A 12795-nucleotide genomic window follows, 5' to 3' on the forward strand; every position below is an offset into this window, starting at 1 on the left:
TCTCTGCCCGTGGCAGCTGGAGCACAAAGCAGCAGCACTGCTCTCAGTGGTAGCATCTGCGCCTTTGAGCCCCAGGCAGCGATCCCAGCTACAGATAGCAGCAGCTCACCTGAGGAGCCTCCCAAATGTTTCAGTTCACCATGATTAACAATGACATTTGTTTTACAGTCAAATGAGATCCTACTTCAATGGTGGAGGCTTGCAATTGGTATCCAGAATTCAGCTACATTCAGCTACGCACTGAACCTGCCAGGTATGCTAATTTAGCAAGCCGATGTCGTTTTGAAGCAGCTTTTTGTCAAGAACATAACTACAAAAAGCAAAGTAGCACCTGGAGCTGCTGAATACCCAGGCATACGCTTCTGTTGCTGGAACAGTTTGTCATAACAAGGCAGTTGTTTTTTTTTTTTGTTCATTTGTTTCTTTGTTTTTTAGGGCTCCAAGAGACTTGCACAATCCATAAATATTTTTAATATCACTTTAAGGTGAAATTAACCTTACTAATGCTAAATTACATGCATGTCTATGGCCTATTCTGTATTTATTCATAATTTCCCCTAGCCTATACGGTTTCTCCATTAAACGTCTCCCAGAAAAACCTAATGCTGACCAAAAGAAAGCATTGTAACATGCTGGGCAAGTCCCTCATGTCATCAAGCAAGCAGCACATGGACCAACAGATATTTTGAAATGTGAAAACAAAGAGGGAAATAAGGATGTTGGGTTTTGGTGGGGTTTTTTGTTTGTTTGTTTTTTTCAATAATCAACATTACATCTTTGAGAATTCAAATAGGGTAGCACTACATTAGTCTAGAAGAGCACAAGCATCGTGGGGCTTGAGATCAGCACGAGATTTTAGGGATCAGTGTAGGCAAGGGGAGAGCTTATCCTACATACATTTTTGAAAGACAGGAACAAGGAGGATGGTGTATTTATAAGCCAGAGGAAGAAAAAGCACAGGAACTAGCCTATACTTTATTATGACAGAACTGAAATGCCTTATTACCTCAAAAATAAAAACCCCAGTATTAAATGCGGTTTTACCAAAATCCAGCTAGGTGACCCAAGCAAACTGGAGATGAGGAAAACACACAAGCTCCTCGAGTCTCTGCTCAGAACTGGAACGTCAGCCTCAACCTCTCCATCTGGTCTCACCAGCAGATTCTGCATGTTGCTACTGTCTTTCATCTTCATTACACTGAAAGATATTTTTTTTCCTCCTGCAAACCCTCAAACCCTTTGCTGATTTATTCTCAGTTTCATTTGGAGTTATCCCAGTGCTTAAGTGTTTCCAAAACAGCCTGCAAGCTGCTTCAGATTCCCTCAGCTCCAAGAAATACTGCTACGAACACAAAGTACAAAGCTGAGAGATGGAGTATTTGAACAGTAACCCCAAAATACACCCATCAAGTTTTGGGTTACTTTTTCCTCCTACCTTCAGTTGTTCCTGGAGTCAATTTTTCATCTTTCCCACTGGGACTGGGCCTTTCCAAGATTTGGTTTGTACATAAAAACACCATCCTTGGCTATATGTTAGATTTGATGTCAAGTCCAAAACTCAAGCCAGAAGACTATCAGATGTCTGATTTTAGGAAGTCCCTGGGCATAACAAGGCAATCCTCCTGAGCATCCAGTAATTAGGACGGATTACTACCCTGCTCTGCACTGAAGTTTGGACAGGCTTTTGGCCATTTCTGACTAGAACATCAGTGCAGTTTAGTGTGACACGAAGTGTACTCATTCAGGATGGACATCCAGCAGCAGCAGCTTTATAGAAAAGGACCTTCCAAGCCCAAGGCATCAAGCAAAGCCATCGTTTGTTCACAGTGAGGAAGTGACATTCCTGTTTTGAACGGGACCCAAAGGAAGCCTGCAGAAACTCAGAGACCTGTGACAAGATGACAGAGCTGTACTAACAGGAACATTTGTGAAAAAATGTTTAGCCTCTCAAACTACTCCAAGCAGCAGTCCTAGCAGGCTGACACGTGGTTAGAATATTCTAAAGTTTAACAGGAACCTGACTGGCCTCCACTAAAAGCTTAAATCAAATTTTAATCCAAAACAGGCCTTCAACTTTCAAATACAGCTCATTGAAATTGGGTAGTTTTGAACTGATTGCACTAAGATTAGAAGCAACATCGCACCCATGAAACGAAACACTCCTTCTCACTGTCTTTGCACCAGCGCTGTTGAAGTCTGTCTTGAGCTGCTGCTCTGTAACACGACAGCTCAGCTCAGCCAGGCTGATAAGCTAAAGATCACTTGATATACGAAAGCCCAGCAAGAAACACAGCCTAGCCTATTTGCGGCACACGCAGGGCAATTTGTGCTATGCCCAAACAGTGGCACAGGAGAACAGCTTGGCCCTGCCAGCCCCCATGCTCACGCAGTGCTAGGATGCACCAGGCATCCTCAGCACAGCACTTCCCTGTGCTGCCTTTACCCCGAGCCTCTCCAGGCAGCCTATTCTCAGCATCAGAGACAACACTTTCAAGCTAGGGAGTGCTGCTTTCTGAAGAGTATTTGTATACAAACGTTCCCCTTCTGGAGCTGCTACATACTCATACCATGATCCAATTACGGATGCAACAGCCCACAGGTGTTACCCTTTGAACGTGACCCACACACGCACTGAACTAAGTGCTGCTCCAAGCTGGCCTGCAGACATTTAGCCCAGAGGTATCTGTTCAGTCTTCTCTGAAGAGCAACCAGGCTGCACAGGACTCCTGAAGCTGGACTCTAGCCCAGCTCTGGTTCTTCTGCAGTCAGAGTGCCCTGAAACCAAGCTCCTTCATTCGCAGAAGATTGTTTCTTGTTTCCCCGTTACATCTTGTTGCATCACACAAAACAGTGGGATAAGCCAAAAACGAAGATGTACTTGAACAGCATACAGATAACCACTAGTTGTGTAAGTATCACAGTAGGGTAACACAAAGACCAAACCAGCTTTCATCCAAGAATCCCCTAAAATTGCCAGCACTTGCAGTACAGTGCTTCATCTGGGGCTACAGGCTGCAATTGCAGGTAGGAGAAAGGCTCCATCCCTGCCTGCAAGAACAGCTTTTCCTACAAATTTTAGTAATTAACTCTTGCTGAACCACAAACCTGACATTTAACACAAACAGCTTACCACTTTAGTTATGGCTAGAGATATGGAAGTATGGACAGTACTAAAATTTAAGGAACTAGAAAGCCTTCTCACATGCCTAGGAAAACTTCTTTTAAAAACCTTACCTCATAAACGTTGGGGTGCCACATTTTGGTCAGGAATCTGAAGGTAGGTGGTGAATATGGATAGTCAATAGGAAACTTAATGTGAGCCTGCAAAAAGAAAAAAATATTTTAGTTAGGAAACAGAACAACAGGAGATCAACAAGCTACCATGACAATGAAAAAGTGGAAAACAATTTCAAGTAAGCCCATTGAGCAGTTCGTTTTACATACCAGCGTCCATGTAGAACCACAGTACAACCCTAGTTTCTTATAAGCAGTCTTTGTAACTAAGCAAGAAAAAAAAAAAAAACACCTAAATATCTGAGCCTTACCAGCCCAGGTCAGTCCTGAGAACAAGCCAAAAGGCGTTTGCCATGTCCTGATTCATGCAGCACTATCCAGCAACTGTTGTTCAACAGGGCAAAATAGATGTGAAAATACAAGAAAATGTTTTCTTGCTGGGTTCAGAAGCAGGCTAAAATCATTTGCTATGATGAGAAGACCTGTTCTACATGTGCCAGTACAAAAATTTTAATTTCATCTTTCCAGAGAGAAGATTTGTTAAACACTTGCTTAACTGACTTCTATCTCCTCAATGTATATAAATATCTGAGGGGTGGGGGACAGAAGGATGTAGCCAACCTCTTCTCAGTGGTTTGTGGGGATAGGACAAGGGGCAATGGCTGCAAGTTAGAGCACAGGAAGTTCTGCACTGACATGCGAAAGAACTTCTTCACGGTGAGGGTGACAGAGCACTGGAACAGGCTGCCCAGGGAGGTTGTGGAGTCTCCTTCTCTGGAGATATTCAAGGCCTGTCTGGATGCCTACCTGGGCAGCCTGCTCTGAGGAACCTGCTTTGGCAGGGGGGTGGGACCCTTTCGAGGTCCCTTCCAGCCCCTACAGTTCTGTGATTCTGTGAACTGACACCCAGGTTTTTTTGCCTTTCTTGTAAGAATAAAACTGGTCTACCTGGGTTCTTAATATCATACTTCATGCCACAACAAACATGTCTGAATGCTGTTTGTGTCTGTTTAATAAATCCGTGCAACTCAATGAACCAAACACGGATGGGACAGGACAGTGAGCGTTGCCTTTCCATATGCACAAGGTCAGCAGACGGCAGTGGAGCAAGACTGAGCTGAGTCAGTTGTGCAGAGGCTGCAGAGATCCCAGCACTGGATATGACTGCTGTGCTGCCCTGCCACTCACAGCAGCTGGAAAAGCCAGTGAAGTAGGGAAAAAGGGCTGAACCTGGACAGGTTAAATGCCAGGAATGCTCCTCTCAGAAAATGGGGCTTATGCACCATGCTCTGGGCTGCGGAGCCTAAATCCTCCCCTCAGTGTTGCTCAGCCTGCCAGGACTCCCACCGCCAGCCCCAGGTGGGATCTCTAGAGAAGCACCCAGCCCAGGAGGTGGTCACTGACCTTGTTCACAGGACAAGGCATGGGAAGGTTTTGTCCCAGGTCCCAGAAATATAAGCAGGCAGGCAAACAAATTAAATCACGAGTGATTAAGCAGCTGGCTACAGTTTTACTTACAGACTGGCATACATCTTTGCATCATAACCCAGCTTTTATTGGGCCAAAGTTCCAGGGAGCAAAGAACAGAAGGTTTTCTGTTCAACTTTATAAAACAAGCTGAGCAGCTCACATGGCTTTACGTGCTGCACATCTGCTGGTGCTACTGGCGGCACGTGGGTATGTTACGGCAGCATCAAGTCCTTCCACCACAGGAATTTGCCCCAGCATGCTCATAAGCAAACAACTCAGGATTTGCTTAAACAATCCTAGCCCTTGGTTTAAGGTCAGTTACATGAATGGCACTGTTCCAAGAGAGCAGGCAAATGCCTGTTATCACTACACCACTGCAGAAATAAGCTGCTGCAGTGAGACAATACCTGGCACCAAAATATGCTGCCCAGGACTGGGAGCAGAGCAGAGATTTACCAAGGGCAGGGCAGATTTACTTCACCTTAAGAACTGTATCTCATAGCTGCAGACTTCTTGGGACCACCAGGGTTTTCCCAAGCCCATTCCTGTGCTTACATGCAGTTTCAGGAGATCTAAGGCTTGAAACAGCCCAAGGACTGAGATTAAAAATACAAGAAACAACAAAACTCAGAATGGGGCTAGATACAAGATTTCTTGGCAGGAGCTACATGCGTGTCTTCTACACTGGTATAGTTACTAGACAGCTAAAAAACCTTGCCAGCAGCTTATCAACATCATCTTCACACCCCATATACACGGCTGGGGGCTGAGGAAGCAGGTCCAATCCCTCACAACACAGTCTCTCTACTCCCACATCCTGGGATGAAGCCCTCAGGGCTGGGTGAAGACCACTGGGAAAGCTGAGCCATCCAGCATCCATGGGCTCTGTGCACGACAGCCATGCAGAAGTTATAGGCCCTGGAAGATGGTTTCCAACTTCTAAATCCTGTTCTGTAGCCACAGCTCTGCAATACAAAAGGGCAATCTGCCAGCCTGCAACAGCAAACATTAGAGAATTAATGAAATTGGTGTTTTGCCATAGGAAGGATGCCTTCTGAGCTCCGGCACCAGAAAATGCAACTGGAGAGAAGTTAGAGAAGTCTTTTCTGCTCATGCAGAAGCAGCCGAGAGCCAAGCTTGCCTGTAACCACTCACATGTTCGGAGGACTCACAGGAGCACGCTATCTGTCAGTGAGCCTCTTCTAGCTAGCGTTATAAATGAAGTCTCAACTCAATCTGAATTTAGTAATATTTATAAAAGAAATATTTATAAAAGGTATAAAAGTTAGGTGTGTGTGTCGATCTGCTTGAGGGTAGGAAAGCTCTGCAGGAGGATCTGGATAGGCTGCACCGATGGGCTGAGGTCAACTGCATGAAGTTCAACAAGGCCAAGTGCTGGGTCCTGCACCTGGGGCGCAATAACCCCAAGCAGAGCTACAGGCTGGGAGAGGAATGGTTGGAGAGCTGCCAGGCAGAGAAGGACCTGGGAGTGATGGTGGATAGTCGGCTGAATATGAGCCAGCAGTGTGCTCAGGTGGCCAAGAAGGCCAACGGCATCCTGGCTTGCATAAGAAACAGTGTGACCAGCAGGGCTAGGGAGGTGATCGTCCCCCTGTACTCGGCTCTGGTGAGGCCGCACCTCGAGTACTGTGTTCAGTTTTGGGCCCCTCGCTACAAGAAGGACATCGAGGTGCTTGAGCGGGTGCAGAGAAGGGCGATGAAGCTGGTGAAGGGCCTGGAGAACAAGTCCTACGAGGAGCGGCTGAGGGAGCTGGGCTTGTTTAGTCTGGAGAAGAGGAGGCTCAGGGGCGACCTTATCGCTCTCTATAGGTACCTCAAGGGAGGCTGTAGCGAGGTGGGGGTTGGTCTGTTCTCCTACGTGCCTGGTGACAGGACGAGGGGGAATGGGCTTAAGTTGAGCCAGGGGAGTTTTAGGTTAGATGTTAGGAAGAACTTCTTCACTGAAAGGGTTGTGAGGCATTGGAACAGGCTGCCCAGGGAAGTGGTGGAGTCACCATCCCTGGAAGTCTTCAAAAGACGTTCAGATGTAGAGCTTAGGGATATGGTTTAGTGGGGACTGCTAGCGTTAGGTCAGAGGTTGGACTCGATGATCTTGAGGTCTCTTCCAACCTAGAAATTCTGTGTGTGATTCTGTGTGTGAAAAGCTATAAAAGCTATAAAAGGCATAAAAGGCAAGTAAACAGCGCTGGGTGTGCAGGGAGTCTACGCTCCACCAACACGCACACACAAACATCAAATATTCTAAATATACAGAACATTGCTTTTACATCCTAAACCCGAGTATGCCTATACATACGTAGAATCAGGAAAGGTAACAAACAATTCTTTAGGTTCCATGACTTAACTGTCTCCATTTTTCATTCCTTTTCTTGACTACAAACAAGTCTCCATTTTCCATTCCCTTTTAACAATATGTCTTGCTTTAAGTTGTCAAGCAACTCGGCCTTTGGGCCTTATGTATCCCGTTCTTCCCGGATCAAAGAAAAGCATATCCATCTCCTTTTCAAGGCCAATAGGCCTGGGTCAAAAGGCACGTCCAAGTCAACAGGGGGCGTAACAGCAAAAGCCTTCGATGGTGTAGCAGAAGGATCAGTAAAGAAGCCCGAAGCTCCCTCACTGTCTGGCAAACCATGCGTTTGTGATTGTGGTCCCACATGGCTCTTTAAGGCCTCAGAGATTGCTCGCCAGGTGCCGAGCAATCCCACTGCAACCTTGTCGTTTTTAGTTGCAGAGTCCCTCACCTTGACCTCAGTTTGGTCCCATATTTCAGGCTCATAATCTGTCCAATTGTTAATAAGGAGAATAAGCTGTAAGGTTACCAGGACAGTCTTTGTTCCTAAGGACGTATGATTCCCCATAATGCACAACTGCTTACCAGCGAGAGGCAGTTGTGTGCACGGGTCCGCTTCTCTCAGCTCAAGCTTCTCTCCATCTCCAGTGCGCCTATTTCCAGCGACTTTCTGTACGAGCTTCTCTGAGCAGTTTGCTGAGTCTGTCCAAACCTATCTTCATGAGGCGATCAATGTGCCTGTTCCCATCCTGGTCTCTGTTCTGGTAGCCTGTTCCTTTTCATTCCTTCTTTCTGCTTCTTTATTGATTGTTGTATTGAGAGTTTATAGCCATGGAGTAGGCCGGATGAGAAGCATTTTTGTGAAAATATGCAAGGAGCAGTCTGTCCTTGAGAGAGAGATAAACAGGTGGATCTGAGGCCTGGGAAGATAAGGCAGTAGCTTATGCGCTGTAACCGCAAGTAGGAGAAACAGTATTTTTTGCAACACTTTTAGGCTTAGCCAATAGGATAGTGACCAGTAGGCATAATTATAGCTGTGTGTATAAATATACGGATATCTGCACAATAAAGTTGAAGCTTGTATTACCACTCATATTGAGTTGATCACTTGCTTCCCCACGCCAAAATTGGAGGGTCTTGTGAGAAACACTCTGTAGCCAATAACTTAGGCTCAGGCGAGGATCACAGTGAAGTAGTAATTTATTCGCGATTGCAATGGCGGGCGCCCCACAAGCAGGAGAGAGCGCATCTACTAGTTCCAAAACACAGTTTATATACCTTTTGATGGCAGGACCCTCCCCTGTTTCCCCACTGAGTGGGTAATCCAGATTCACAATCTATCTGATGCTTCACAAACAATGCATGGCCTTCAGTCGCCGGCCTGTTAAATTTCAAATTTCTTTTGACATTTTTACTGCTTGAAGTGGTAATGTTTCTTCACTTATCTGACTTGACTTGACACCGTGATTTTCACCTAATTGTCCTAAGGAGTCTGATTGTCTGCATTTTACAAGGTCGCCTGCTAAACTTTCTTATCACTGTAAGCATATCTCAGTACCACATTCCCTCCTTCTAAACAATGTAACTCTGCAAAAACAACATTTCTATTCCCACAGTCTCGAACCCGCAATTGATGACATAACTTCATCATATCATGTTGCCATTTTTTTTTTTTTTTTTTTTTTTTTTTATCTTGAGGGCAGGCTCCCCTCTTATACCCTTCTCCCCACAGCAGTTCTTTTCAAAACAACTTTTCATTGTTCAAACAACTTTGCAAATAACAGCAACAGCAAACACCCAGCAACTTCTATGCCTTAACAGCTGGAGAACAAGCAACCCTGAGACTGCATGGCATCTCCTGAATCACCCTTCTTTGTTTCCTCTAAACTCTTTTACATTCCTGATAGCCTCATCGTTAAGAGTCTGATGTTATCATCAACCATGGGGCTTTCCGACCCCCATGGCCACACTCCCACATCTCCCCCTTCTTTATTAATATCAACCATTTTCTCGACACGAATTACCACTCCATATATAACACTAGCCTGCATGTTTAGCACGTTGAGATGCTGTGGTAGAGCACAAAGCACACGGAGCCTCTGTACAAAGCCTGATTTCAGAGCCACAAGCCCCTGAACTCAGAAACCCCACACTACAGGCAGGGATTTTCTAAAAAGCACCACTTTCAGGTCCCTGCACTGAGATCATTCAGAAGTTGAAAAGCAAAACTCACCGCTTTCCCAGAGCATTATAAATAGGTCCTTGCGGTTTACTCTGCATCTCTTCTGTAACACAAGTTATCACTGGAAGTTACATAGAACCACTCCACACTCGCTAAATGCTGTTTGAGTTTCTGGTGGGTTAAGTTAGCCAAGAAATTCCAAGATGTGGGAATAGAAATGTTGTTTTTGCAGAGTTACATTGTTTAGAAGGAGGGAATGTGGTACTGAGATATGCTTACAGTGATAAGAAAGTTTAGCAGGCGACCTTGTAAAATGCAGACAATCAGACTCCTTAGGACAATTAGGTGAAAATCACGGTGTCAAGTCAAGTCAGATAAGTGAAGAAACATTACCACTTCAAGCAGTAAAAATGTCAAAAGAAATTTGAAATTTAACAGGCCGGCGACTGAAGGCCATGCATTGTTTGTGAAGCATCAGATAGATTGTGAATCTGGATTACCCACTCAGTGGGGAAACAGGGGAGGGTCCTGCCATCAAAAGGTATATAAACTGTGTTTTGGAACTAGTAGATGCGCTCTCTCCTGCTTGTGGGGTGCCCACCCTTGCAATCGCGAATAAATTACTACTTCACTGTGATCCTCGCCTGAGCCTAAGTTATTGGCTACGGAGTGTTTCTCACAAAGACAAACTGCAAGACTGCTTGCACAGACTCGGCAACAGCCACAGTTACAAGTCAGGTTCCCCCACACACACACTAAAAGCCCAATTTTAAACATATTAAGGGGGGAAAATGGGACTGAAGTAGGCAATAACCACATTTTTCAAATAAAGCAGTAGCTCACAATTCTCCCCCCTGCAGTTTCACCAATCTAAGGTAAATTCAGCTCTGAGCTGCTTCCCACGGATGGCAAGCTCAGCCAGGGACTGCGACATATTCGGAGTGTCAGAGCTGCAGGGCAGCTCACTCCCAGCCTGATTACAACCAAACAGATGAATTTAGGACTCTGGATTTACCTTGTTGCCATCCACACACACCTTCAAGCACCCAGCTGTTACTGCATTTACCTGTTTGACTCCTCCAGCTGAGCTTAAATTAACCAGAAATAACCCTGATTTCAGCTGCTGTCTCACCATGGCTCTTTGACACCACAGAATGCCCTTGATATGGGGAACACAGACCAATTACCCACCCATTCCCCCTTCCCCAACTCATACGTATGGTCCCTAGAGGAAAAAAAAACACTAAGTTAAAAACATGAGCTCCCCTAGTTTGCCATTCAACAGGCCAAACTGTCAGAAGATCCAGCCTTTTGCAGGCATTTACAGTTGCTGCACAAGAACCCCCAAGTCGCAGCTGATTTAAAGATCAAAGCCGAATTTCCTTAAGTGGTATATTCTTTATTGCAGCGCTGGATGCACGGGGGATCCTTCCGCCTATCGTGCATGTTCGAAGTGACAAACTATCTCGTATTTATACAGCGAAACAATGAATATTCAATTAGCACCTATACATATTCATTACCTAACCCCGCCTACCCTCGCTTCGTATGCTAATTAGCTTATCAGTCCTTGCGCTTGCGCAAAGCCTTCCAAGAATTGTGGGCCAGGATCTCCAGGATGTGGGCAGTGGTCTTTGGGAGGAAGGCCGTAGGTCTTCCTCGTAATGCACTTTCTTAATCAGTTGTTTTCTAAGCTGTAAAAATGCTGAGTTATCTTTCGGTTTAACTGAGGGTCGGCAGATAACAAGATGTCTCAGTTAACAGGACATAACAGACAGTTGACTCAAGTTATCTCAAGTCTCAGCCTGACTGTTAACGGATAATGGGATGTTTTCAAATAACAAAATGCTTAAACGTAACAGAAGGTCTACAGATAACAAGATGTTGTTTACTTTGTCCTTGCTAACTTTTAGTAACAAGTTCTATTCTATCCTAAAGTAAGTTTATACAATATCAAACCACAAGCTTTATTCTATCCTAAAGTGAGTTTATACTATATCACAGCACACCACATTTTAAGGTTACTGGGGCATCACACTCATTTCAGCTGTTTCCTATTTTACTGCCTTGCTCCTTGACATTGCCAATGGTGATCGCACTTCAGATTTCAGTTTCCTTCAGTCTCCAGCTTTGGTAAGGCACAGCCCTAGCGAAATCCATATATGCTGAAAAAAATAAAATCCTACTTGATATCCATGTTATCAGCCTGAAAATGCAAAGCTAGTGTTTGTGCCAACCACTGAATTAAGCCCTGATAGTCATTATGAATAATTATTGCAGTGATTCTGAGTTTCCAGAGGTCTTGAAACATACCTGAAGCGGCAGGTACATACTCATACCATCTCCCTCTTGGTGGGAAACACTAACACGAGCAGGATTCCCTTCTAAATTCAGCTGTCTAGAAATTCAGTATTTATTCCACCTTAGCTCTATATGACATTTTGTAGTCTGACACTGACTTATTCTACTCCTCTCTGTGAGAATATGAATGTTGTTTTTGCAGAGTTACATTGTTTAGAGGAAAGGAATGTGGTATTGAGATATGCTTACAGTGATAAGAAAGCTTAGCAGGTGACCTTGTAAAATGCAGACAACCAGACTCCTTAGGACAATTAGGTGAAAATCACGGTGTTAAGTCAAGTCAGATAAGTGAAGAAACATTACCACTTTAAACAGTAAAAGTGTCAAAAGAAATTTGAAATTTAACAGGCCGGCAACTGAAGGCCATGCATTGTCTGTGAAGCATCAGATAGACTGTGAACCTGGATTACCCACCCAGTGGGGAAACAGGGGAGGGTCCTGTCATCAAAAAGTATATTAACTCTATTGGAACTAGTAGGTGGTTTTGAAACTGGTGGGTAACAATCAATAAGAATGTGGATTCTTCCCCAGTCAATAGGGAAACAGGGGAGGGTCCCGGTCATCGAGAAAAAAGAAGTATATAAACCGTGTTATGGAACTAGTAGGCACACTCCTGCTTTTGGGACGCCTGCCACTGCAATTGCAAATAAATTACTACTTCACTGACATCCTCACCTGAGCCTAAGTTATTGGCTACAGAGTGTTTCCGACAAAGGTTAACCGAGATTTTCAATGAATTATCCTTCTGCTAACATGAAGAAGCAGGAGTACTGGGTTGCACTGTGCCATTCTCAAACGCTTTACAGTGCCCAAGTGAGCCTCAGGTGTCCGTCTCTGGCAGAGAGGCTGCCACCCTACATGTAAGCAGAAGATGGGATGTTTGAAGTAGCTGCACACACAATTGCCACTAACCATTTACAAAAGGTGACCAAGCCATATTTAAACCTTTCCTTTTTTTTTTTTTTTTTTTTTCCTTAAAATCTTTTTTTTGCTTTGTTCCTCTTCACCGTGCAAGGGGTACCATACACCAAGTTTCCCTGGTGTACTGCCAAGCACTTCACCATGCAAGGGCTTACCGTACACCAAATTTCCCAACTCTTCCTTTCTCTCCCTTATCTCACGCTTCGTCCGTCTCCGGCCGCGCCCCTCATGGAGCTACAGAACAGCAGATCAGGACTCCACACTCGCTTCGTACAAAAGTTCGTCTCAATCACACATCACACAGAGTCTCACCCAA

General features: G+C 44.8%; 1 protein-coding gene across 1 annotated transcript in view; it reads right to left on the reverse strand.

Moving 5' to 3' along the window:
- LOC309889561 (ubiquitin-conjugating enzyme E2 R2-like) overlaps positions 1 to 12795 on the reverse strand; it is an 88891-nt gene that overhangs the window by 10717 nt on the left and 65379 nt on the right. Inside the window, exon 2 of the mRNA XM_082782425.1 lies at positions 3235 to 3321. Within this exon, the coding sequence (XP_082638551.1) occupies positions 3235 to 3321 (87 nt within the window). The remainder of the gene's footprint in view (positions 1 to 3234; positions 3322 to 12795) is intronic.

This window comes from Aythya marila (assembly GCF_965140915.1).
Source record: "Aythya marila genome assembly, chromosome: W".
NCBI lineage: Eukaryota > Metazoa > Chordata > Aves > Anseriformes > Anatidae > Aythya > Aythya marila.